A 24,714-nucleotide genomic window follows, 5' to 3' on the forward strand; every position below is an offset into this window, starting at 1 on the left:
ATGACTGAAACTCGAGCTGCAGCCATGAGTATGGTCAATGAGGTGCCATTGCTTCCCTTCGTACCACATCTAATCACCACAACAAAAACATCCAAGATATATAGAAAATTTCTGATCTCCACCACAATGATATCCAAGAAATACAGAAGATTCAAGGATTTCACACAAGAACTTTGAATGAGATGAATCAAAACATCAATGTCATTTTACAGAAGCTTAATTCTTTAGATGGGCATTAACATTCACCTAAGAGGAATGTACAAACAAATTCAAGTCCAAGCTCTTCAACCTTATCACTGGCTAAGCCTGTGAAATTGGATTTTCCATGATTCTTAGGTGATGACCCTGCTAGTTGGGTTTACAAGGCAAACCAATTTTTTGGGTATTATCAAACCCCAATTGCGGAAAAGCTCTTGATAGCTTCCTTCCACATGGAATTGAAGGCACTAATATGGTTTCCAGAAGCAGAGGAGGCTGGGGTATTCTTTGATCGGGAGTCTTTAGTGCAAGCTTTACACGTGAGGTTTGGATCAACTGCTTATGATGATCTAATGGAGGTATTAACAAGGCTGAGACAAACTACCACAGTGGCTTTGTATAAGGCAGAGTTTGAAGCAATATCAAATAGAATCAAGGGTCTTTCTCCATTGCACAAGTTAAGTTGTTTCCTGAGTGGTTTGAAGGATGAAATATGTCTGCCAGTGAGGATGCTTAATCCTCAATCCTTGAATGTAGCCTTTGGATTGGAAAAAATTCAAGAAGATATGTGATGAGTTGCAAAAGGAGTGCCATGTATCAACAAGATTCAGGTAAGAATTCTACCTTGGGTTTGCCTAAAACTAATGGCGTTGTAGAATCTAAGCCTAGGATACCTATTAAGAGAATAACCCCTTCGTAGATGGATGAAAGGAGGAAGAAGGGACTCTGTTACAATTGTGATGAGAAGTGGGGGCCTAGACATAAATGTAGGAGTGCTAAACTTTTTCTTTTAGAAGGAATTGAACTAATTCATGGTGAAAATTCTGGGGTAAAGATAATTGAATTAGAAGAAAAGGTGGAAGGTGAGGTAGTGCATAAAATTGATGGAAGTGTTTAGTCCAATCACAATGAAGATGTTGAGATTACTTTGTATGCTCTTACAGGTATCCCTACACCTGGAACAGTGAGGGTTAAGGGAAGAGTTAATGGTTAGGTTAGTAATCTTGATAGATACGGGTAGCACTCATAATTTTGTTGATGCATCATTGGTCAAAAGTCTGTAGTTAAGAATAGATGTCTCAAAAGTGTTGGAAGTCAAAGTAGCTAATGGTTCTATTGTGAAGACTCAAGGATTTCGTAGTGATGTGCCAATGATTGTCCAAGGAGTGGAGTTTTGCATCCATTTTCATGTTTTAGCACTAGGAGGGTGTGATGCAGTCTTATGCGCTCAGTGGCTAAGCACTTTGGGTGAAATCCAATGAAATTTTAAGCTCTTAACTATATGCTTTGAATATAGGAATCAGCAAGTCTTGTTGCAGGTTTAACTCCAGCTTCAAGGTCCTCTTTTGTGGATTGTAAGACATTCTTTAAGACTCCAATGAAGAGGGATTTGTTGTTACAAATTGCTGGTGTGGAAGTAGGTACATCAGAAGCTAGAATTCTTGCTAAAGTGGATTCCTTGCTGCAAGAGTTTAACTAAGTCTTTGAGACCCCTACTGATCTGCCTCCACTTAGGGATCATGAGCATTCAATTGTGCTTAAGGAGGGTGCTCAACCTGTATGCCAAAGACCTTATAGGTATCCTTTTTATCAAAAAAAGAAAAAGAAAAAGAAATAGAGAAGAGTTTGATGGAGTTGTTATCAGTGGGGTCAATCGGGAATAGTAGCAGTCCATTTGCTTCTTCTGTTTTGTTGGTTAGGAAAGTTGATGACTCATGGAGGATGTGTATTGATTATAGAGCATTAAACAACATCACTGTCAAGGACAAGTTCCCAATTCCCATCATTGATGAGTTGTTGATTACATGGGGTTGCTATTTTCTCCAAGCTTGACTTGAGGTCTGGGTATCACCAGATCAGAATGAAGGAGGAAGATATACCCAAGACTACCTTTAGGACACATGAGGGCCACTATGAGTTCTTGATGATGCCTTTTGGCTTAACCAATGCTCATTCTGTTAGAATGTGTGCCCTTAAATCCTATTGTATGATGCTATGTATGGCATTAATGTTGTGATTAATAACGTTGTTTTATTATTATCTAAGAATAATGATAATATGAATATTGAGACATTAATATAGATCATGGAACATTAGATTTGATCAAGCGATCAAGTCATTTGGTTTTGAACAAAATCTGGATAAACCATATGTGTACAAAAAACATCAAGGTAAATAGTAATGTTCCTAGTACTTTATGTTGATGATATTTCACTCATTGGAAATGATGTAGGGGTAATGTCATCAGTTTAGGTTTGGTTGTCAAACCAATTTGATATGACGGACTAGGGTGAAGCTAACTATATTCTAGGGATCAAGATTTGGCGAGATCGAAAGAATAGAATGTTAGGTTTGTCACAAGCTAGATATATAGATAAGGTTCTAGAACAGTTTAGCAAGCAAAACTCCAAGAAATAATTACTTCCTTTCAGACATAGAGTTTCTCTATTTGATGACTAAATGCCTAAGACTCTTGAGGAAGAAAACATGATGAGACAAGTTCCTTATGCTTTTGCAGTAGGAAGTCTCATGTATGCCATGTTTTGTACTAGGCCGGATATTTGTTATTCACTTGGCATAGTCAGCCGATATCAATTAAATCTAAGTCTTAAATATTGGCAAGTTGTAAAGTATATTCTCAAATATCTAAGGAGAACAAGAGATTATATGCTTGTTTATCATAGTGAGGATTTGTGTTGACACCTCATTTTGCAACCTGTATTTAACCTCACCTGGAGGGTAAAATGGTAATTTTACCTTGAAAATATGCATCTTGATTCTAGTCATTAGATCCTAATTTCATTTCACTAAAATAATCTTGATGTTGTAACGATCAAATCAACTGGTCATAAGCTCTAATCGGACCACCAGATTAAAAGTTATCATAAAATCAAGTTTTAATGACTGAAATGCACTATCACAAATTGAGTCCGACCATATGTGATTATGAACAATTGATTTCAATTGGTTATATATATAATCAATTTGAGATCAATGATGTGTCATAATTTGATTGGTTAAGACTACATTTTATGGTAGGGTTGTACACACCTAATTAACTAGATAATTAAACATTAATTATTCAACAAGTAATTTGTACAATTATCTTTTAATTAGAGTAAATTTGGAATCAATCAAGTCTGAAATGGGAATGATTGGAGCCATTTAATGTTAATTAGGAGCTGATTTGGGACCTATTGAAGTTAATTGTGTTGAAACTATTTTTTAACAAAAGACCTCTACTCATCATTTCATCAATATCTCTCAGACTATTTTGAATCTGTGAATGAGGTTAATTTTTTTTTTCAGAAACTAGACATCTGGGGATTCAATTTGAACACAAGAACGAGACAATTCTGATCAGAATTGAGTCAGATATAATTTTTTGAAATTGGCTCTACAGGCTGTTACAGCAACTACGGGACGTTCGAATTTTTGCTTGCTCCTCACTCCCACCAATTTTTACATTTAATGCTCCAAATTTCCTCCAAGGCTAAAATGAGGTCTAGGTTCACGATTCTTTGTCAACCCTCATTAATGGCCTTCCATTCATATTTCCTCCACCACTACTATATAAACCCCCCCTCTCCTTTATTCTAAGACACAAAAACCCCCTCTCTTCTCCTCTCTTGAGTTCTAGGAAGTGGAGTAGTCTTGCCATATTTTGGTCTTTTTGAGACTCAAGGTATTGAGTGAGACTCACTCTTCCTCTCCTAACTTTTCTTTTCCTCCACCTTTAGGACCTCTTTCAAGAGTCTCCTTATCCACCATATAGATCTTGCATGAAGGTATAATCCCTTTCCCTTATTGTTTTTTTGTGTTGCCATGATGAGAGTTTAAGATTAAAGCATGATAGCAATCATTAAAATTCCCTTGAATATGTTTGAACATTCTTAATTGTTCTTCACATGTTCTTGGTTGTTCATCACATGTTCATCACATGTTCATGCATAACACTAGTTTTAATCTTAAATTCACATAAAAAATATGAAAAACATGTTTGTTTAAAATTCTTTCAAATCCTTAAATCTAGGATATCACCATCCACACACATTCACTAGAATTTATTTTTCAAATCCAAATGCAATGCTTAATAAATTGAATTAGGGTTTATCACATTCACATACATTAAATTCAACATGCAAATTGATTGATAACATATTGGATGATATGATATGAATGTTGGCCACCATAGTCTAGAAGACCAGTTTCACCAGGCTAGGTGGGTGTCTAACACCTTCCCACCTTGTAACATACCCTCTGAACTTAGATCAAGGGTTAGTAGATCAAATGCTTATCCATGTAATTTTCAATTTTTAGATTGTAACTAGGAAACAAAGCCATGTACTTTATCTTAGATTGTATCTAGGATCAAAGCCATGTAATTTTCCTATGATCAATATAAATTCAATTGAAAATTAATAAAATGAGGAATTTTTCAATTTTGGTTTTCTTATTTTTCCAATAATTAAATAAGTGGCGACTCCATTGTAAAACCCTTGATCTAAAGGGGAAAATATAGCTAGTTGAACATCCATTTTGAGAGGCAATAACACGACTCCACCCATTCACGTGGTTTTGGCCCAACATTCTATAAAAACAAGCCGGGGGCACTATCTCTCACAATTTGATACCTATTAGTTACACAGATTCAGATTTTCAATCAGATCTTGATTTTAGAAAGTTCACTTTAGGTTATGTGTTCACCTTGGGAGGTGAAGCCATAAGTTGAAAGAGTGTTAAGTAATCTTGTATTGCCGACTCCACCATGGAAGCTGAATATGTTGCTACTTGTGAAGCGGCAAAGGAAGCTGTTTGGCTCAAGAAATTTCTTTCTGATCTTAGCGTTATGAGAATTGAGCAAGTTCCTATTACATTGTTCTGCGACAATAGTGGAGTGATTACACAATCCAAGGATCTAAGGAATTACAAGAAAGGAAAGCACATAGAAAGAAAGTACCACACCATTCGATACATTGTTGCTCGAGGAGGCGTAGTAGTAGCAAAGATTGATAGTGCAAAGAATTTAGTAGATCCCTTTACCAAAACTTTGCCCCAAAAGACTTTCGAGTCACATTTGGAGGAGATGGGAGTTAGATTAGTGCACAATAGTCTTTAGGAAAAGTGGGAGATTGTTAGGATGTGTGCCCTTAAATCTTATTGTATGATACTATGTATGACATTAAGTATAACATTAATGTTGTGATTAATAAAGTTGTTTTATTATTATCTAAGAATAATGGTAACATGAATATTGAGACATTATCATATAGTTCATGAGATGCATAGTATGTGATTTATGTGAAAAGTCACTAAAAATATAAATCACAAGTTCTTTATAAACTCAGAATTTTAGTTCGTTGTCGGTGATGAAATTGGGCATTTCATCTGCGAAGATTATAACATATCAACTAAGATGATTTGTCTTGATCAAGGAAATAAAGATTTCTAGTTGGTATGTTGATATGTTTTAAGAGTTAAGACATATTGAACTAGACTGCTATGAGATTTATTAATCTTCTAATGACTATCAAATGAATAATAAATCTCACGACTTCCATTTACATGAACTCTTAATCCTGAGAGAATAATGGACTTGATCATGAAATGTAAGTTGCTTTAATATATCAGGAGTGAGATCGAAAGTAACAATCAAAATCTAAGTATGTTGGGTAGCCACATTTAGTGTTGATGAAACATATATTCTCAAGATGGAATTCATAATCTCTTAACGGAGATATAAAATATTCCCTTGAGATAAGTTTAATGAGTTTGGTTATTTAGAGATTTAGGCTTAACCATTTTAGTAAGGAGTTACTAAAGTATATATTTATGGAATTGAATTTGATAAATATATGATAAATAACTTAAAGAATTAAATCGGGTACTCAAGGAATTAAGATGTAGTAATCTTCAAAGTGTCAGTTTACTTTCATGGCTTTGTATTACTACGAATATTGTATAAAGGGTTGCATGTACAATAAAGTCTTGGGGTATAATTTATAAATAAGGCCTAGAGTGCAACTATATTTATATAGTGGTATTAGATATAGTTAATAGTGACTATGGACTTGTCAAGAGTTGATAAAAAAGCCCAAGGCCCATTAGAGCTAGTGTCTTATTAGTCCCTTTTAGTCTCACTCCAAGCCACATACTTAAGCCCAATTGGAAAGGCCCAAAAGGCTAGCTCAATTAGATAATCAGTTAGATACAAAAGGAGAAACATACAGAATTAAGTAAGTGAGACACTATTGAAAAATGGTGTGTATGTGTGAGAGAAAGCCACTCTTTAATACTTCCTTGGAAACGAATTGAGAGACCACACTTCTTAGGCATTAGTGGAATTAGAGTGAAGATTAAAAGTGTTCCCAAGTTTTTCTAATCTTTGTTTTGAAATTCACTGCTTCAAGGTACGCTCTTTTGTTCTCTAATTTTGAAATTTACATGGTGCATGTTATTAATCGCGAATGAAGTAAATCCGTTAATTTTCCGATGTGTATATTTTGTATGAAATACAAATCATGTTTTTCCAACAATTGGTATCGGAGCTAGGTTTTAAATTTCGAATTGTATAACATGTTTTTGTGAGTTTTGGAATCAAGGATGATAGTTTCATGATGATAGAAAGTTACGCAATTGATTTTCTACATGGTTGGTTGAAATTATGTTTTGATGAAAACTGATATTGATGTTATGATGTTGTTTAAGTGTGATTCAAGTATGTTAAATTGAACTTTAAGGCTACAGCATCAATGAAATCTAGTTTTGATATCAATCTTTATATATTATGTTCATATGATGGTTGTTTGTTCATGAAAAACCATTGAAAACTGCCTTTGAAATTTTTTGGAAATTCGAAGTTCACGAGTTTCAATCGGTCGAAAATTTCTTTCGATTGATCGAGTGAAATAGGGGCCAATCTACTTGATTCGATTGTTATTTGATCGATCGAGCCAGACAGATTGTCAGGTTCGAATTTTTTAATTTTTTTGACCAATTGAGGGGCACATTCGATCGATTGAAAGAAGTAAATTTTGAATTTTTCTAAGTGTTTTCAAATGGATTAAGTGCAAGGTTATGTGTGATTGGATTACACATGATTCTAAATAAAAACATTTAATTTAAAATATTTAGTTGGAGAGAAATAGAGGGGTTGGATCTCACGGCCTCCATTGTTGGTTTATAGTAGTATGAAATATATAATTTTTCTTTACTTCGAGCTTAGCATTCCATGCGGAGAGTATTTATTTCATACTGCTACAAGATTGAACATCCTAATTTATAGTAGTTTGATCAAACACCTTGTCTTAACCTTGAGCTTTGCATTCCATACGGAGGGTGTTTTGAATCATGGTACTACAAGATAAACTTATTAAGGGAGATGAAATGTGGCTACAAATGGCTCTAGACAATGGTACACATTAGACTAAATATTATAGTATCTTCTATGTTGAGTTCTTACTATAATTATTTAGAGGGTAAAGGTATAACGACATATTATTAGTGTTTGATAAGAGTTATCATGATAGCACTAATAATGAGAATAATTCTCAATCAATTATAGTATTTAATATTCTAAATATGCTGAGGGATATTGAATATGAGATTGGGTTGTCGTTGCATATATATTATATTGTGATTTTATTAAGGTTCCATACTATATGTTTATATGCTAAATTGATAATGTTCAGTTTATTTATTATATTCATGTTTATTGTTTTCAGATTTAAATCATGGCATCATTTAGCCCACTTATTGCTATTCTTAATTAAAACAAACTGACTGGATCCAATTATGTTGACTAGAAAAGAAATTTGGACATTGCTTTTACTACTGAAGAGTACAAATATGTGCTTACTCAATCATGTCAAAAGTTTCATTCATTACATGCTCATCTTGAGGAAAAACAGCGATATGATCGTTGTCAGAAATCTAATGAGATGGCCAAGTGTTATATCGTAGCATCTATTTCAAATGTTTTATAGTATCAAATGCAGGATGTAGAGCTAGCTTTAGACATTATGCTAAGTCTGAAGAAGATGTTTAGTGAGCAAGGCAAGAAACTATGAGACAAATTTATAATACCAAAATAGTTGAGGGCATATCAGTTAGAGAGTATTGTCTTAAAATGATCTCTAATTTGAATACACTGGAAGTTTTAAGTGCTGATATTAATGGAGAATCCCAAGTGGATATGATACTCCAGTCACTACCAGAATCATTCAAGGAATTCGGATTTAATTATAATATGAACAAAAAGATTTATTTTTTGTCTGAATTGATGAATAAATTGGTAGCAACGGAAGGCATCTTCGTACTTCTAGTGTTAATGCTAACATGGCTGAAACTTCTATTTCTTAACCTAAGTCGAAAGGCAAGGGTAAGAAGAAGAAGAAGGACTTCACCAAGCAAGATGGTAAATAAATTTCCTTAGGAGTTGCCAACAAATTTCTTTAGGAGTTGCCAACAAAGAAAAGAAAACCAATGGAAAGTGTTTTCATTGTGGTGAGAAAGGACATTGGAAGAGGAATTGTCCAATTTTCAAAGCTGCTAAGAATAAGGGTATGAAAAGTTCATTTCTTCTTGAAATATATTTAGTACAAAATCCCATAGATTCTTGGTGTGTGGATTCAGGTGGTACTAATCATATCTGCAATTCTTTGTAGGAGACCAGAAAGGAGAGCTATTTCTTACTTTGGCTGATGGGAGCAGGATTTCGGTTGTAGCTATTGAAGTGTTTAATTGATACTTTGAGCCTAGAGTTTTAATATTGGAAGATTATTTGTATGTACTTAATGTTCGTAGGAATTTAATTTCTGCAACTTATTTATGTAAACATGGATATTGTGTTATTCTTAAAGACAATGTTGTAATAAAGAAAGATAAAATGTTTATCTGTTCTGGCAATATTATGGATGGTCTTTATATTTTAACTCCTGATAAGCATGAATTATATAATACTGAATTAGATAATAATTCTCATGTGAAATCATTAAAGAGAAAGTTTCTTTCTACTAGTGATGCATATCTTTGGCATTTACGTTAGAGTTATATTAATTCAAATAGGATTCAAAGACTTATCAAAGATGGACTCTCAGGGTCCATGGACTTTAATGGTTTTTCAGTTTGTGAATTTTGTTTGGAGGGTAAAAGGACCAAACGACATTTTAATGCAAAAGGTAGAAGAGCCCAAGAGTTGCTAGAATTAGCACATTCAGATGTATGTGATCCTATGTCAATCCAAGCAAGAGGTGACTATGAGCATATCATTACTTTCATTAATGATTACTCTAGATCTTGTTATGTGTATCTAATGAAACGAAAGTTTGAAATTTTTGAAAAGTTCAAAGAGTTTAGGGTTAAAGTTAAGAATCAATTAGGTAAACGCATAAAGGCCATTCAATCCGATCGAGGTGGCGAATATCTTCTTGGGGATTTCATGGATTATTTGACTGAAAATGAGATTATATCCCAGTTAACTGCATCTGGAACTCCATAACAAAATGGTGTAGCAGAAAGAAGGAATATGACTCTTTTGGATATGGTTAGATCCATGTTGAGTTATTCAACTTTACCAATTTCTTTTTGGGGATATGCCTTAAATACTGTGATGTATTTTCTGAATTTGGTACCTTCAAAGTTTGTTTCTAAAACACTGTAGAGTTGTGGACTGGGCGTAAGCCTAGTATGAGACATCTCCATATTTGAGGTTGTCCAGCACATTTGTTGAAAGGAAAGTATGACAAGTTACAGTCTAAAACAGAAGTGATATTCTTTGTTGGGTATCCAAAAGGAACGGTTGGAGGTTTATTCTATAGCCATAAAGATAACAAAGTTTTTGTTAGTACAAATGCGTAATTTTTGAAAAATGACAATATGAATAATTTTACTCTTAGAAGTAGAGTTATTTTGGCTGAAATGAATGAACTTGTAGTTGAACAACCAATAGATGAAACTAGGGATGATGTGGATGTATTTGATACACCACAAGATACTATTCATGAGATGACAAGTATATAGGTGCCTTGCCATAGTGGGAGAATTGTTCGGCCTCTTATAAGATTTATAGATTTAGGCGAAACTTATGAAGCTATCTCAGAAGAGGCTGAGTGAAAATGTTTCATCATAATTGATACCTTCTTTTTGTGTATACCCTTTCGCCACTAGTCTTGCTTTAAAGATTTCAACCTTTCCATCTATTTCTCTTGTAAACCCATTTGCAACCAACAGCTTTAATGCCATTAGGCACCTTTACAATATCCCATCCATGATTAGAATACATAGAATCCAATTCAGATTTCATAGCTTGGACCCAATGATGTGCATCTATATCATTCATTGCTTCATCATAAGTAAAAGGATCCGATGTGTGCCATTAAATCCTATTGTATGATGCTATGTATGACATTATGTATAACATTAATGTTGTGATTAATAAAGTTGTTTTATTATTATCTGAGAATAATGGTAGCATGAATATTGAGATATTATCATACAGTCCATGAGATGCATAGTATGTGATTTATGTGAAAAGTCACAAAAAATATAAATCACAAATTCTTTGTAAACTTAGAATTTAGTTTGTAGTTGGTGATGAAACTAGGCATTTCATCTACGAAGATTATAACATATCAACTAAGATGATTTGTCTTAATCATAAAAATGGAGATTTCTAGTTAGTATGTTGATATATTTTAAGAGTTAAGACATATTAAACTGGACCGCTATGAGATTTATTATTCTCCTAACATCTGTCAAATGAATAATAAATCTCACGACTTCTATTTACATGAACTCTTAATCCTGAGAGAATAATGGATTTGATCATGAAGTGTAGGTTGCTTTGATATATCAGGAGTGTGATCTAAAGTAACGATCAAAATCTCAGTATGTTGAACAACCACATTTAGTGTTGATGGAACATATATTCTGAAGATGGAACTCATAGTCTCTTAACAGAGATATAAAATATTTCATTGAGATAAGTTTAACGAGTTTGGTTATTCAGAGAGTTAGGCCTAACCACTTTAGTAAGGAGTTACTAAAGTATATATTTATGGAATTGGATTTCATAAATATATTATGAATAACTTAAAGGATTAAACCGGGTACTCAAGGAATTAAGATGTAGTAATCTTCAAAGTGACAGTTTACTTTCATGACTTTGTATTACTACGAATATTTTATGAAGGGGTTGCATGTACAATAAAGTCTTGGGATATAATGTATAAATAAGGCCTAGAGTGCAACTATATTTATATAGTGGTATTAGATATAGTTAATGGTAACTATGGACTTGTCAAGAGTTGACAAAAAAGCTCAAGGCCCATTGGAGCTAGCGTTTTATTGGTCTCTTTTGGTCCCACTTCAAGCCACATACTTAAGCTCAATTGGAAAGGCCCAAAAGGCTAGCCCAATTAGATAATTAGTTAGATACAAAGAGAAAAACATACAAAATTAAGTAAGTGAGACACTATTGAAAAATGGTGTGTATGTGTGAGAGAAAGCCACTCTTTAATACTCCTTTGAAAACTGATTGAGAGACCACACTTTTTGGGCGTTAGTGGAATTGGAGTGAACATTAAAAGTGTTCTCAAGTTCTTCTAATCTTTGTTTTGAAATTCATCACTTCAAAGTACGCTTTCATGTTCTCAAATTCGAAATTTACATGGTGCATGTTATCAATCGTGAATGAAGTGGATTCGTTAATTTTTCACTGCGTATGTTTTGTATAAGATACAAACCATGTTTTTCCAACACTTTCCACCTTCCAATCCTTGATGAATCAGGTATTCAAGCCTTTCCTTAGGAAGTTTGTGTTAGTTTTCTTTGTTGACATCTTGATTTATAGCAAATCTGTGTTTGATCATGTCATGCACTTTAGAAGTGTCTTGGAGATTTTAGCTACTAACCATTTATATGCTAAAAGATCTAAGTGTATGTTTGCTTGTACAAAAGTGGAGTATTTAGGGCATGTGATCACTGTTGAAGGGGTGCATACTGATCTAAAGAAGGTTGCTACCATGTAGCAATGACCTCTCCCTAAGGATATCGAGTCCTTAAGAGGTGTTTTGGGGCTTACTGGGTATTACAGATAGTTTGTTAAGGGATATGGTACTATTGCAACTCCCTTGACTGCTTTATTAAAGAATGACTCGTTTTGTTGGTCTAAGGAAGCTAAACTTGCTTTTCATCAGCTTAAGGAAGCTATGGTCCAACCACCTGTATTGACTTTGCCTAACTTTGACAAGCCATTTGTAGTGGAGTGTGATGCTTCTGGGAGAGGAATAGGTGTTGTTTTAATGCAGCAAGGCAAGCCTATTGCTTATCACAGCCAGGCCTTTAAGGTTAAGAATTTGGTTTTGTCAACTTATGAGAAGGAACTTCTAGCCTTAGTCATTGTTTTCAAGTGGTGGAGGGCTTACTTGGTGGGAAGACCATTCACTATCAAGATTGATCAGTAGAGTCTAAAGTATTTGTTGGAGCAGAAAATTGGGACTCCAGCTCAGCAGAAGTGGTTTGCAAAGTTGCAGGGGTATAACTTTGTGGTTGAGTATAAGAAAGGTAAGGACAATCTAGTAATTGATGCACTGTTTAGGAAGGTTGAGGTTGAAGACTTAAGTCCTGATGATGATGTTTCTGAAGGGGTTTTATGCATGGTTTCTTTCCCAACTCTAGCTTGGTTGGCTGATCTTAAGGCTAGATATGCCTTTGACCAAGATGTGCAGGGTATTTTTCAAGCTTTTCATTTGGGGAAGGATGTTCCTAAATGGTTTTCAATCCAAAATGGGCTACTCTTGTATAAGGAAAAGATTTATTTGGGTTCTTGTGATGCTTTGAAGGTTGTTGTACTTTAGCAAGTCCATGATAGTCCTTTGGGGGGTTATTCAAGTTTCCTTAATACTTTGCATAGGGTTAAGAGAGATTTTTATTGGCTTGGTTTGAGGGAGGATGTAAAGAAACATGTCAAGGAATGTGATGCTTGTCAAAGACTGAAAGCTGAGACCTGTAATGTTGCTGGGTTATTGCAGCCTTTACCCATACCTGATAAACCTTAGCTTGATGTGAGCATGGATTTTATTAAGGGCCTTCCCAAATCACAGTCAAAGGATGTGGTTTTGGTGGTAGTAGATAAACTGACCAAATTTGTTCATTTTGTTCCATTGTCCCACCCTTATACTGCTACCAAGGTAGCTCATCTCTACCTACATATGTGTTCAAGCTGCATGAGATGCTAGCCTCAATTGTAAGTGACAGGGACCCTGTGTTTACTTCACATTTTTGGCAAGAGTTGATGAGATTGCAAGGGGTGCAGCTAGCCATGTCTTCCGCCTACCACCCTCAATCAGATGGGCAGACCGAGGTGGTTAACAAGAGCTTGGAGCATTACTTGAGAGCATTTGCTACTGACAGACCTCATTCTTGGGCTGATTGGTTACCCTTGGCAGAATTTTGGTTCAATAGTAACTTCCAAACCTCAACTAAGTTGACACCTTTTGAAACTTTATTTGGTTATCCTCCTCCCAGGTTATTGGATTATATACTTGGAACAACTAAGGTTGATAGTGTTGATGTGCACTTGAGAACTAGACAGCAGCTTCTGTCATTGTTGAAGCACAACCTATTAGCAATTCAAGAGAGCAGCTCAAGAGAGGATGAAGCTCAGTGCTGACAGGCATAGATCTGAGAGAGAATTTGCTGAGGGTGATTGGGTGTACTTAAGGTTGTTGCCATAAAAACAGAAGTCTTTGAGGCAGAACAAATTGGGTAAATTGTCACCTAGGTACTATGGACCTTTTCAGATTTTGAAGAGGATTGGTAAGGTGTCTTATAAGTTGGACTTACCTCTAGACTCTAAGTTACATCCTACATTTCATGTTTCTTGTCTTAAAGCAAAATTTGGTCAGCATGTGGCATCCATTCCTACTCTTCCATGGATTTAGAGGGCATTCTTAGTCTTGAACCCCTTGTTGTGTTGCAGGAGAGGTCTCATCATTTGCTAAGAAGGACTATTACTCAAGTCTTAGTTTCAATGGCAAGGGGAGGGTCCTGAAAATGCTACTTAGGACTTGGGAGTCCTTGTATCAGCTGCAACAACAATTCCCTCACCTTGCGGGCAATGTGCTTTAATGGGGGGGGGGGGTATTGTTAGGCATGGCTCTGTGTGCTTGTATGATGGTATGTTGTATTGTAGTAGGCTATGGTAGTATTGGTAGTATAAGTAGTATAAGCGCCTATATCAGTAAGTGCATAAGTACCTATATCAATAAGTGCAGTAAGTGCATAAGTGCTTATATCTGTAAGTGCATAAGTGCCTATATCAGGTGCATGTATATGACAAACTTGTAGTGTATAGTGTAAATGGGGAATTGTGATGTCATGGGCTATACGAGTTAGTTAGTCAGTGCAGGATAGTTATAAGTTAGTTAGAGGATTGTGGGGTCATTGATAGCTAGAAGTTGGTGTATAAGAGGAGAGGCTATTGTATACTGAAAAGGCAAGCAAATACAATCTTAAGCCAATTCTTTTCCCTTTCTCTTTCTCTGTTTTCCTTTCCCTCAATTCTTGGAGGTCTAGCTGACCTCGAATCTAGCTAAACTCAATAACCATTAAATTCAATCTTAACATCCTAACACCATCAAAACAAAACAACTCATTTTGTTGTTCAGATATGTTTTTCAACATGTGAACTATCATCTTACAATATATACGACCATTATTTGCCTTTATTTAGTTTGCCAATCCATAATAAATTACAACGCATTCAAAATTTTATATTTAATTGGTGTTCATGACAATAAAAATTTTATTAAATAAAACAATGATGATAATGAAAAGTAGTAGATGCACTAAGGGCGTTAGTTTTTAGGAAATATTTTTAGAAACTTTTTATAGAAAAAGAAAAAAATTACTACTTTTTTGACAATCTCTCATATTTTCCATGAAAATAGTATCTAAACTTTTATAAAATGATCTATTAACAAATTCTCTAAAGGCACCTATTAATAGAACTCATCATATTATTAGTGCAATGTAATACAAACCAATTCCAAACGAAAGTTGGCAGTGACAATTATCATTACGTTCCACCTAACTTTAGGGTTTTGAAGTTTGCTAGTTTGATATTAACCAACTAATGTTCGCTTGTTTGATATCAATAGCCATACATTTATTCATGAAGTACAATAGCTTTTATCTCACAGGTAATCATACAGTAGTCCTTAAAGCCTCCTCTAATGCTTTACTGTCAGAGAAATTAGCTAGGTATTTGCTAATAAAGTCTTTGTATGGCAAGGACTTATAAAGCGCTGGGTGGCTTGCATCAACCGAACTTTTTGCTGGTTCTATAAGTGTTTCATTTGGTGGACTAATAAAGAAGGAAGCACTTGTTCGAGCTATATTTGAATTTGTCACCGCTCGATGTTCAGCACCTTTCAGCTTCCCATTGCTGATAATCTACAACACAATGCGACACAATTCCAAGAACAATAATTAAAAAAATCATTAAAGAAACTAGTTAATTGCACCCAAAAAAAAAATCACCCTAAATTATGAGATAATTACACTTTGTAGTTTGCACAATAAACCATGAAAACTTGCAATCAGAACCCTAATTATAATAAACTTTGTAAATTGCATCCAATAGCTTGATTGACTTGAAAGTTACATTTTTTGCCCACTTAATGAACTATATTTTTATGGTCTATGTGCCGGCACATGATTGTTAATTTTAACCATCAATCACGTTCCGGGATGTAATTTAAAAAAAGAAGAAGAAATTGTCACAATTTGGGTGATGATTGTAAGTTTTCATAGTTTGGGGTGCAAGTTTAGGTGATTTTCTACTATTATCCCTAAAAAAAATTTTGATTTATTTTTTTTAATGATTTTATAAGAGACAAGTTTTTATTTTTATTTTTTTTAAGTTACTCTTTAGTAGGCATATTGACAATTTTTTTTTACATAAAGCGAGCGTGAAATTCGTATTAGAATACTATTTGTAACAACCTATGTTCGTATTAGGCTACTATTTGTAACAATTAGAGCTTTTCGCAATCGTGTAAATAACTTAGATTGACTTACACACCCAATGTAAGAGCCAACAATTGTTTACATAACGCCTTCATAATTCATTTAGCAAAAAAAAAAAAAAAATGCCTTCATAATTCAAATCATTACTGTGAAGTATCCCGGCCAAAATGGGTAGTTGCCCCTTTCACCAAAAAGATGTAGCAAAATGCCACTGTTCTGAAACTATCTAACAAAATGCTCCTGTTTTGAAACTTGATTTTTAGAAAATCGAGTTTCAATGTAAAACTCAAGTGGATGAAAATCAAATTATTTGGAAAAATTCACATGGAACTCGAGTTCCATAATTTATTTATTTATTTTAAGTTTGATTGCCTTTTTCTAAAAATCGAGTTTTACATTGAAGCTCGATTTTTAAAAAATCAAGTTTCAAAACAGAGATATTTTACTAGATAGTTTCTAAACAGGGGCATTTTTCTACATTTTTGGGTTGAAAGGGGCAAAAGCCCATTTTTGCCGAAGTATTACACATCAAATGAACTATCAGCTAGTTTTCACTTTTCACTAGTTAAACATCTTATTGTTACAAATTAGCAAGTATCTATTCTATACTATTAATAACATGATTTTTTGTTTGGGTTTTAACATTTTGTGTACTAAAATATCCTCACACAAATTCTTAAACTTTCTAAAATACCCCTATCTTTTAGTTTAATAATTTTATATTAAAAAAAAAACTAGTTAAAAGAGTAATTTACCGTTACTAAGTTTTATGTTTCTTCCTTTATATTCTCCATTTGGCTAAGACACTATTTCTATCTCATTTTTAAACATTATTTTACGTTATCTTACCTCTTTCTTAAAAAAAAAATACACACGATTATTTATATATCACTTTTAAACATTATAACATTAAAGAAAAATAAAAAAGAGCATTATATAGGATAATTACGGGTGTGCCCATAGTACACACAAGTAAATTGTGACTTGTGTGTACTACGTGTACCCTAGAGTGTTTGTAATAATCATTAGTCACCATTCTATTATCTATATATATAACCGAAATTTATAAATCTCCCACAATTTTCTACATCATCATTTTAATTTTTAATTTTTTTAAAATTTTTTAAACTAAATAGTGAGAGAGTCCTAACAGGAGTCTCTCTCTCTCTCCTTAATCCTTAATTCTAAAGTTTTTTTTTACGTGAGTCTTTTTTTTTTTGAAACCTAAAGTGAGTCTTTTAAAAAAAAAAAAAATTCTAATGTGTGGTCTTTTTAAAACTAAATAGTAGAGAGTCTTAACATGAGTCTCTCTCTCTCTCTCTCTCTCTCTTCCTTAATCCTATTTTTTTTTTATTACGTGAGTCTTTTTTTTTTTTGGAAACCTAAAGTGAGTCATTTAAAAAAAATTTTCTAATGTATGGTTGTTTTTTAAACTAAATAGTGAGAGAGTCCTAACAAGAGTCTCTCTCTCTTTTTTCCTTAATCCTAAAGTTTTTTTTAGTGAGTTTTTTTTTTTTTGAAACCTAAAGTGAGTCATTTTAAAAAAAAAAAAAAAAAATTCTAAGGTGAGGTCTAATTAAAATAATTAAAATTATTTTTTTAATCCTAATTCTAACGTAAGTTTCTCAAAAAGTCAAAAATTTTGGTTTTATATGATATATAGATAATAATAATGATGTGGCAAGCTCTAAGGATATGAGCAATTTGTAGATCTACTATCAAGATAACATAGATTAGATTGGTGGTAGATTGGCAGTTGAGTCTTATGTGAAGTCATCACTAGAGAATAGCCCACGCCGGAATATGGTATTTGGAACTAAGGATATGAAAGAAAAAGAATTTTTCTAAATCATTATATTGAACAAAAAAGTACTTATTTTCATTCATTTCAAGTTATACATTTTTTAAAGTTAAGTCATAAATCTTTAAGCAAAATAAGTACTTTTAATTTTTATTTAACTATTTAACTACTAGTATTTATGTATACACTTATAGCTCGTGAAGATATATGTACCTGCAGCGGATAACCTAGGTTAACCACAAAAGCGTTAGGAATGGGTTCGACAACAACCCATCCCTCATCCTTGAAGACTTGAAGCCCGTATACATCATTTTGAAGAAGAATATTAATGAAAGAAGGGTCAATATGTTTGCCCAAGCCCAAGGTTAAGCTTGGGTCTGGGCATGGCGGATAGTGATTGACCACCATATTTTGATTTCCAACAAGTCCACCAAGGCTGATTCCCAGGCCTTGGGAAATGAACTCCAAAATTCTAAACCCCAACTTCCTTACTTCAGCTGTATATGGCCCAACAACTTCTCTGAAAAAGTTTCATAAATAATAATGATGTTTATTTTTGTTCTTATATATACTTACTACACGAGATAGGTTCAACATAACATGAAAGAACAAATTATACATATGCGACTATGAGGATTTACCGATATCTAGGTGGTTGTTCAGGCCAAAATTGGGTGTAATTCTCTAGAGGATTACAATTGTGTATCAATGCATCCCTCCAGAGGTGAAACTTTTCAGTTGCATAATTTTCACTGCTTGGGTAGATGTAGCAGCTCTTATTGGGGTCCTTTGAAGTTTCGATTGCCTTGACCTCACCAGATAATGCATGAAACTCCTTAAAAACACTCATGGCCTCATCCATTAAGTTGCTAGGGACTCCATGGTTGATCACCTATTAGGTGGTACAAAACATAGCATAACAAACAAACTTAAAAAATATGAAAAAAGTCTGCCAAAAATGGTTCATATTGTGATCATGTTTGATGCCAAGCATCTGGTAGGAATAAATCATTGTCTGATAAAATAATAGAAAGAAAAGATGTGGTTGGAACCTGAAAGAATCCAAACTCTTGGCTAGCTTCCAAAATTTTTTGAATTATATCTGTTTGATCATGACCCCCAAGATCAATCACTGGAATATTGTTGGCTAGAGGAACAATGAGCTTCCCTGGTCTTTTTTCCGGTGGGAGTATGTATGATTCTGGCAAGGATCGATCATTGTACCAGCTTGAAACAAGGTGCTCCATGACTTACAACTCAAATCTTTAAGGAAAAAGGAATGTCTATGGTGTGAAGAGAGCATCGACCACAAACAAGTCCTTAAAAAGCTTCCACAAGTTGAGTAAAATAACATTAAATTTCCCCTCAAGCATTCCTCCTCTGCCACAAAGCCATATAGCACCTCGACAAGTGGGAATGGACCGAATGGTACCCAGGCCTCTTGAAAAAAATTCTTAATTTATTATTTAAAAATTTTAGCTAAAAAATTGATACTCCTATCCTCCCTATATTGAAAAAATTCTTGATTTATTATTTAAAAATTTTAGTTAAAAAATTCATACTACTACCCCCTCCCTATATTGAAAATCAACTCCCAAAAAACCAAAAATTTAAAGTGGTCATCAGCCTGTGACGCCTCCAAAATTTTTTTTATGGGTAATTATTAAGAAACGTTTTTGGTAAACATCATTAAGAAACTTTAACTATACAAAATCTCCTATAAAAAAAAAAAAAAAATACAAAATCTAATAAAAAGATAGCTTCAAATATTTACAAAAAAAAAAAAAAAAAACACACACACACAAATATATAAAGTTTTACAGTTTCTTTTTGTGAGTTATCATATTTTGAAAAAAGTCACTTTATCAATTTTGCAAGTTGTATCTTTAACAAAGCACAAAACCAAGTAATCAATCTTAGAAAAATGAGTCATTGTTGCACATACCAAAAATATAATTTTGAAGTTGACTTTCAAGTGCCAAGAAATCAACCTTAGAAAAATCAGATGAATAGAAGTGTGTTTGTTGGACATTTTCTATATGTTTGAAAGAGCCTAATATATTGTTAAGGGGAACAAAGTTTAATTTTGTTGGGTCTCAAAAAATTTAGGATGGTCACAATTTTTTTTTTTCAAGGGTGAACAAATAGAATAATTTTAAAAATATTATAGATATGGGTTCAAGTTATACTTGGTGTAACTCTAACCAATGTTTCACTACCTGATAAATTCTCATTGGATTAATATTTCCAAGATTTTATAGTTGGTGTATATATTCTCTATATTCTTAACACACAGACACACATACACATACTAAATTTTGTGTCAATCAAATGTCATTTACTATTTGATCTAGAAACCCATCTTTTTTGCACAATTTTAAACACAAAAACTTAATATTTAGATACATAATCGATGACATAGTTATCGATCTTAGATGATCTTGAAATTTCGCAAGCATGTAGTGTATTGGAAGAGAATCTATTCCAATTGTGAAGTTGTTAAAATTCATATCCAATAAAAAATATTAAGTTATATGACATTACTTAATATATATATATATATATATATATATATATATATATATATATATATATATATATTCTTGTTTGACTTTTTTTTTTTTTTTTTTAACTTTACTTTTAAATGGGCTACCAACACCGTCTATGAGTTTGATGACTAGGGATGGCTCCACTTGAAGGCATGCGGGTGGTCACGGGATCACCCTGATTCAGATATATATATATATACACCCTGAAGGCATGCAGGTATTCTTGTTTGACTTTTTTTTTATTAACTTTACTTTTAAATGGGCTACCAACACCGTCTGAGTTTGATGACTAGGGGTGGCTCCACTTGAAGGCATGCGGGTGGTCACGGGATCACCCTAATTCGGATATATATATATATACACACACACACACACACACACACCCTGAAGGCATGCAGGTATTCTTGTTTGACTTTTTTTTTTTTTTTTTTTTTTTTTTTTTTTTTTTTTTTTTAACTTTACTTTTAAATGGGCTACCAACACCGTCTATGAGTTTGATGACTAGGGGTAGCTCCACTTGAAGGCATGCGGGTGGTCACGGGATCACCCTGATTCGGATATATATATATATATATATATATATATATATATATATATATATATATACACCCTGAAGGCATGTAGGTGGTCACGAGATCACCCTGATATATATATATATATATATATATACACACCCTGAAGGCATGTAGGTGGTCACGAGATCACCCTGATATATATATATATATATATATATTTTAGGTCAGGGTGGTCATGTGACCACATGCACCACATGCACGCTTTCAACTCCCATTAAAATATTGCCTAAACAATAAGATCACTCTTCTAATTACTTTATCTACATATAAATTAGATTCTCAAAATAAAAATTATATATAAAAAAGTAGCCTTTGAACATGAGTTCATGGGCATGCTTAGAGACTCTTCTATTTTTTGGATAAATGTTAATAATTTACATTTATTATAATTTGAGATTACTATATTTTCCATTCATAAAATACCTAGGGGTGTGATGAAAAAATTATTTCATCTATAAACGCATAATACTTATCACACCTTAGGTTTTTTTTTTTTTTTTTTTTTTGTGATTGAAAAATACAGTAATCCCAAATTATAATGAATGCAAAATATTAACCTTCACCAAAAAAATAGAAGAGTCTCTGAGCACGTGCATGAGCGCCTGTTTAGATGCCAGTATACTGTGAAGATATATGTACCTGTGAAAGCTCAGATTTGTATTAAAAACATAAGAGCTGTTTAGACAAGATAAAAGAGTAGGGAAGAGAGATGCAAACACAAGATAACACTCTGATGTGTTATCGAAGAAGAAATCGAAGAATTCGGTAAAAAACACTCGCGAAAACCAGCTGTCACCATTTGTCATGACTTTTTGCATTCCAATCATGTGCAAGACACATGCATCACTTCGCAGGATACTTAGTCGCGAGTTACCCGCAAAAACTTTTCTGGCTTCAAATGCTTGAGTCTTCGCACACTCTCTCTCTCTATCACACAACCCTTACAAATTAATCCCACAATAAATACAGGGTACAAAGATTGAGCAAAATTACAATAAAATTTGGCACGGAATTAAAGCCAACACAAAATAGTTGTAAATCACAATTTTACAACCTCCAACACAGAACCAAAATTATTTTTAAAACCACAAAAGCGTAAGGAATAGGTTCAACATCAATCCATTCCTCATCTTGAAGCCCATATATATCACTTTGAAGAAGAATATTCATGATGCTAGGGTCTCTATATTTGCCAAATCCCAATGTTAAACTTGGGTCTGGGCATGATGGATAGTGATTGATCTACAGTGTTTGATTTTCTCCAAGTCCACTGCCAAAATGACCGGGGCTGATTTCCAAGCCTTGGGAAATGAACTCCAAAATACTTATTAGAATTATAGTTAAGTGATTCAACTCATCATTTTCTAATAGTTTAAACTTTTAGGAAAATTGGTAATTTAACATGGTATCAAAGTAGGAGATCTTGAGTTTAATCCCTGTTTTCACTCTACCTCCCATTTAAAAAGTTAAATTCCCACTTATTGGGCCCCCACTTACTAAGGGAATGTTTATGCCCACAAGTGAGGGGGAGTGTTAGAATTATGGTTAAATGATTAAACTCACAATTTCCTAACAGTTTAAGCTTTTGGGACAATTGGTAATTTAACAATACTAAATTCCAATTTCCTTAATTTAGCTGTATATGGTTGAACAACTTCTCTAGAAAAGGTTTCATGAAACATAATTGGTTTTTTGGGCCAAAATTGGATGTATTTCTGTAGAGGATGACAATGGTGTAATAATCCATCCCCCCAAAAGTGAAACTTTTCATTTGCAAAATTATGATTGCGCTTGTATAGATGTAGCAGGTCTTTTTGGTGTCCTTTGAAGTTTCGATTGCCTTGTATTGGCAGATAATGCATGAAAACTCCTTAAAAACACTCATGGCCTCATCCATTAAGCTGCTTGGGACTCCATGGTTGATCACCTGTTAGATAGCACAAATCACAGCATAACAAATGTGTGTAGCATATAAAAAAAGTTGCCCTAAAGTTCTTCAAGTGATCATGTTTGATGCCAAGCGTCGATTAGGAATAAATTATTGTCTAATAAAATAATAGAAGAAAAGACGTGGTTAAAACCTGAAAGAATCCAAACTCTTGGCAAGATTCCAAAATGTGTTGAATTATAGATCAACCACTGGAATATTGTTGCCTAGAGGAATAGTGTGCTTCCTTGGTCTATTTTCTGGTGGGAGTATATACGATTCTGGCTAGGATCGATCATTGCACCAACTTGAAACAAGGTGCTCCTTGACTTACAACTCATGTTAAATATTAGCATTGATACACCATTTTGAATATGCTAGCATGGTTGCGGAAGTAGGAGCATAAAATATAGAATACAATAACACATGAGGGTTTCATGGTTCAGCCTAATGACCTACACCCATAAAGGAAACCTTAAAGAGCTACATCAATAATATATTAAAGTATAGTACAAATCCTATGCTATAATAAACCATAATCTGTGTATATATATAGTAGGCTAAACCCTAGACTAGAAGGATTGGGCTTTGGCCTATTACATTGGGCTAAAATACTTTAACACCCCCTCTCACACTCAATGTGGAAGCTCGAGGTAGGATAAGCTTAGAAAGATCCCTTAAAAAAAATGACTTGAAGAAGCCACAAAAATGCCTTGACCTTGAAAGTGGCTAGAAGGATTGGGCACTATGGAGACATGCACATAGAAAGATGACATCTGAAAAATACCGAACAAGGGCTGCATCAATGACCAAGAAAAGCTACTATAGCTGGAGAATGCCAACATTGAAGGCCTAAAAAAGATCGGTGAAGACAATGTCAAGATGAAGTATGGTTTGCGAGTTTTTGTGCGTAGGAAGGACCCAAAAAAGGATGAGAAATGAGCCAATTCAGTGATTTTGGAGTTTCAAATGAAGAAAAGGAGTCCAAAATTAGAATCTACACGAATAACCGAGCAAGATAGGCCATATTGAAAAATTTCACCTTTGGTTAAAAGTTAAAGTCAACAAGCAGTGGTCAACTGAGTCAGTGGCAATGATGTCATCAAAATGACGTAAGCAAATGGTTGGATGCCGACATGGTGGCTGATGTAAGCAGGCTGATGATGACGTCAGAATCATTATCCTGGCACGTGACAGCACATGAATAACTCAGGCGGCGCGTGGAATATACGGCAAGTGCATGAAAGTGTGTGACAAGGTGGATGGTTGCCGGATTTCCAAGTTTTGAAGATCGAGCGATGGAGAACTTGTCTAAATGGTGCATATGGCTATCGGATGAGATGCGCATGAGACTTGGAGAGGCAAGTGAATTGGCCACAAAACATATTGGCTGCACGTGGCATTGATTCTTGCCATCGAATTCTTGGGTTTTTCTCACGGGATGCCGAGGACGAGGCTTGTGGAGATGGTTTCAATTAAAGAAGGCTTGAAAGACACAAGTTTGAGAATGATAGACACGACTTGTTGAAAATATCGAGATCGCGGTGGTTGTTGGAGGATGTCGACGACAACTAGGCAATAGTGAGATGTGGCTCGAGGGAGGCTGTGGCAGATCTGTGGAAGGTGATGGGA

General features: G+C 34.0%; 3 protein-coding genes and 1 pseudogene across 3 annotated transcripts; 2 read left to right on the forward strand and 2 right to left on the reverse strand.

The window, feature by feature from the left end:
- Positions 1-770, forward strand: LOC142620613 (uncharacterized). The gene is made up of 2 exons (XM_075793960.1): positions 1-28; positions 337-770. Exons 1-2 carry the CDS (start codon positions 1-3, stop codon positions 768-770), a joined length of 462 nt encoding a protein of 153 aa, XP_075650075.1.
- An 11,637-nt stretch (positions 771-12,407) lies between these two features.
- On the forward strand, positions 12,408-13,870 carry LOC142620614 (uncharacterized). Its single transcript, XM_075793961.1, has 3 exons — positions 12,408-12,626; positions 12,687-12,927; positions 13,389-13,870. The coding sequence occupies exons 1-3, from the start codon at positions 12,408-12,410 to the stop codon at positions 13,868-13,870; spliced, it is 942 nt and encodes a 313-aa protein (XP_075650076.1).
- Positions 13,871-15,293: 1,423 nt separating this feature from the next.
- On the reverse strand, positions 15,294-19,306 carry LOC142621356 (hyoscyamine 6-dioxygenase-like). Its single transcript, XM_075794677.1, has 4 exons — positions 19,084-19,306; positions 18,673-18,923; positions 18,245-18,551; positions 15,294-15,654 (listed from the first exon to the last, which is right to left on the reverse strand). Exons 1-4 carry the CDS (start codon positions 19,276-19,278, stop codon positions 15,406-15,408), a joined length of 1,002 nt encoding a protein of 333 aa, XP_075650792.1. The 5' UTR covers positions 19,279-19,306; the 3' UTR covers positions 15,294-15,405.
- Positions 19,307-22,202: 2,896 nt separating this feature from the next.
- Positions 22,203-23,521, reverse strand: LOC142620615 (hyoscyamine 6-dioxygenase-like; annotated as a pseudogene).
- Between the last annotated feature and the right edge of the window lie 1,193 nt (positions 23,522-24,714).

This window comes from Castanea sativa, chromosome 12 (genome assembly GCF_040712315.1).
Source record: "Castanea sativa cultivar Marrone di Chiusa Pesio chromosome 12, ASM4071231v1".
In the NCBI taxonomy this organism is placed as follows: Eukaryota; Viridiplantae; Streptophyta; class Magnoliopsida; order Fagales; family Fagaceae; genus Castanea; species Castanea sativa.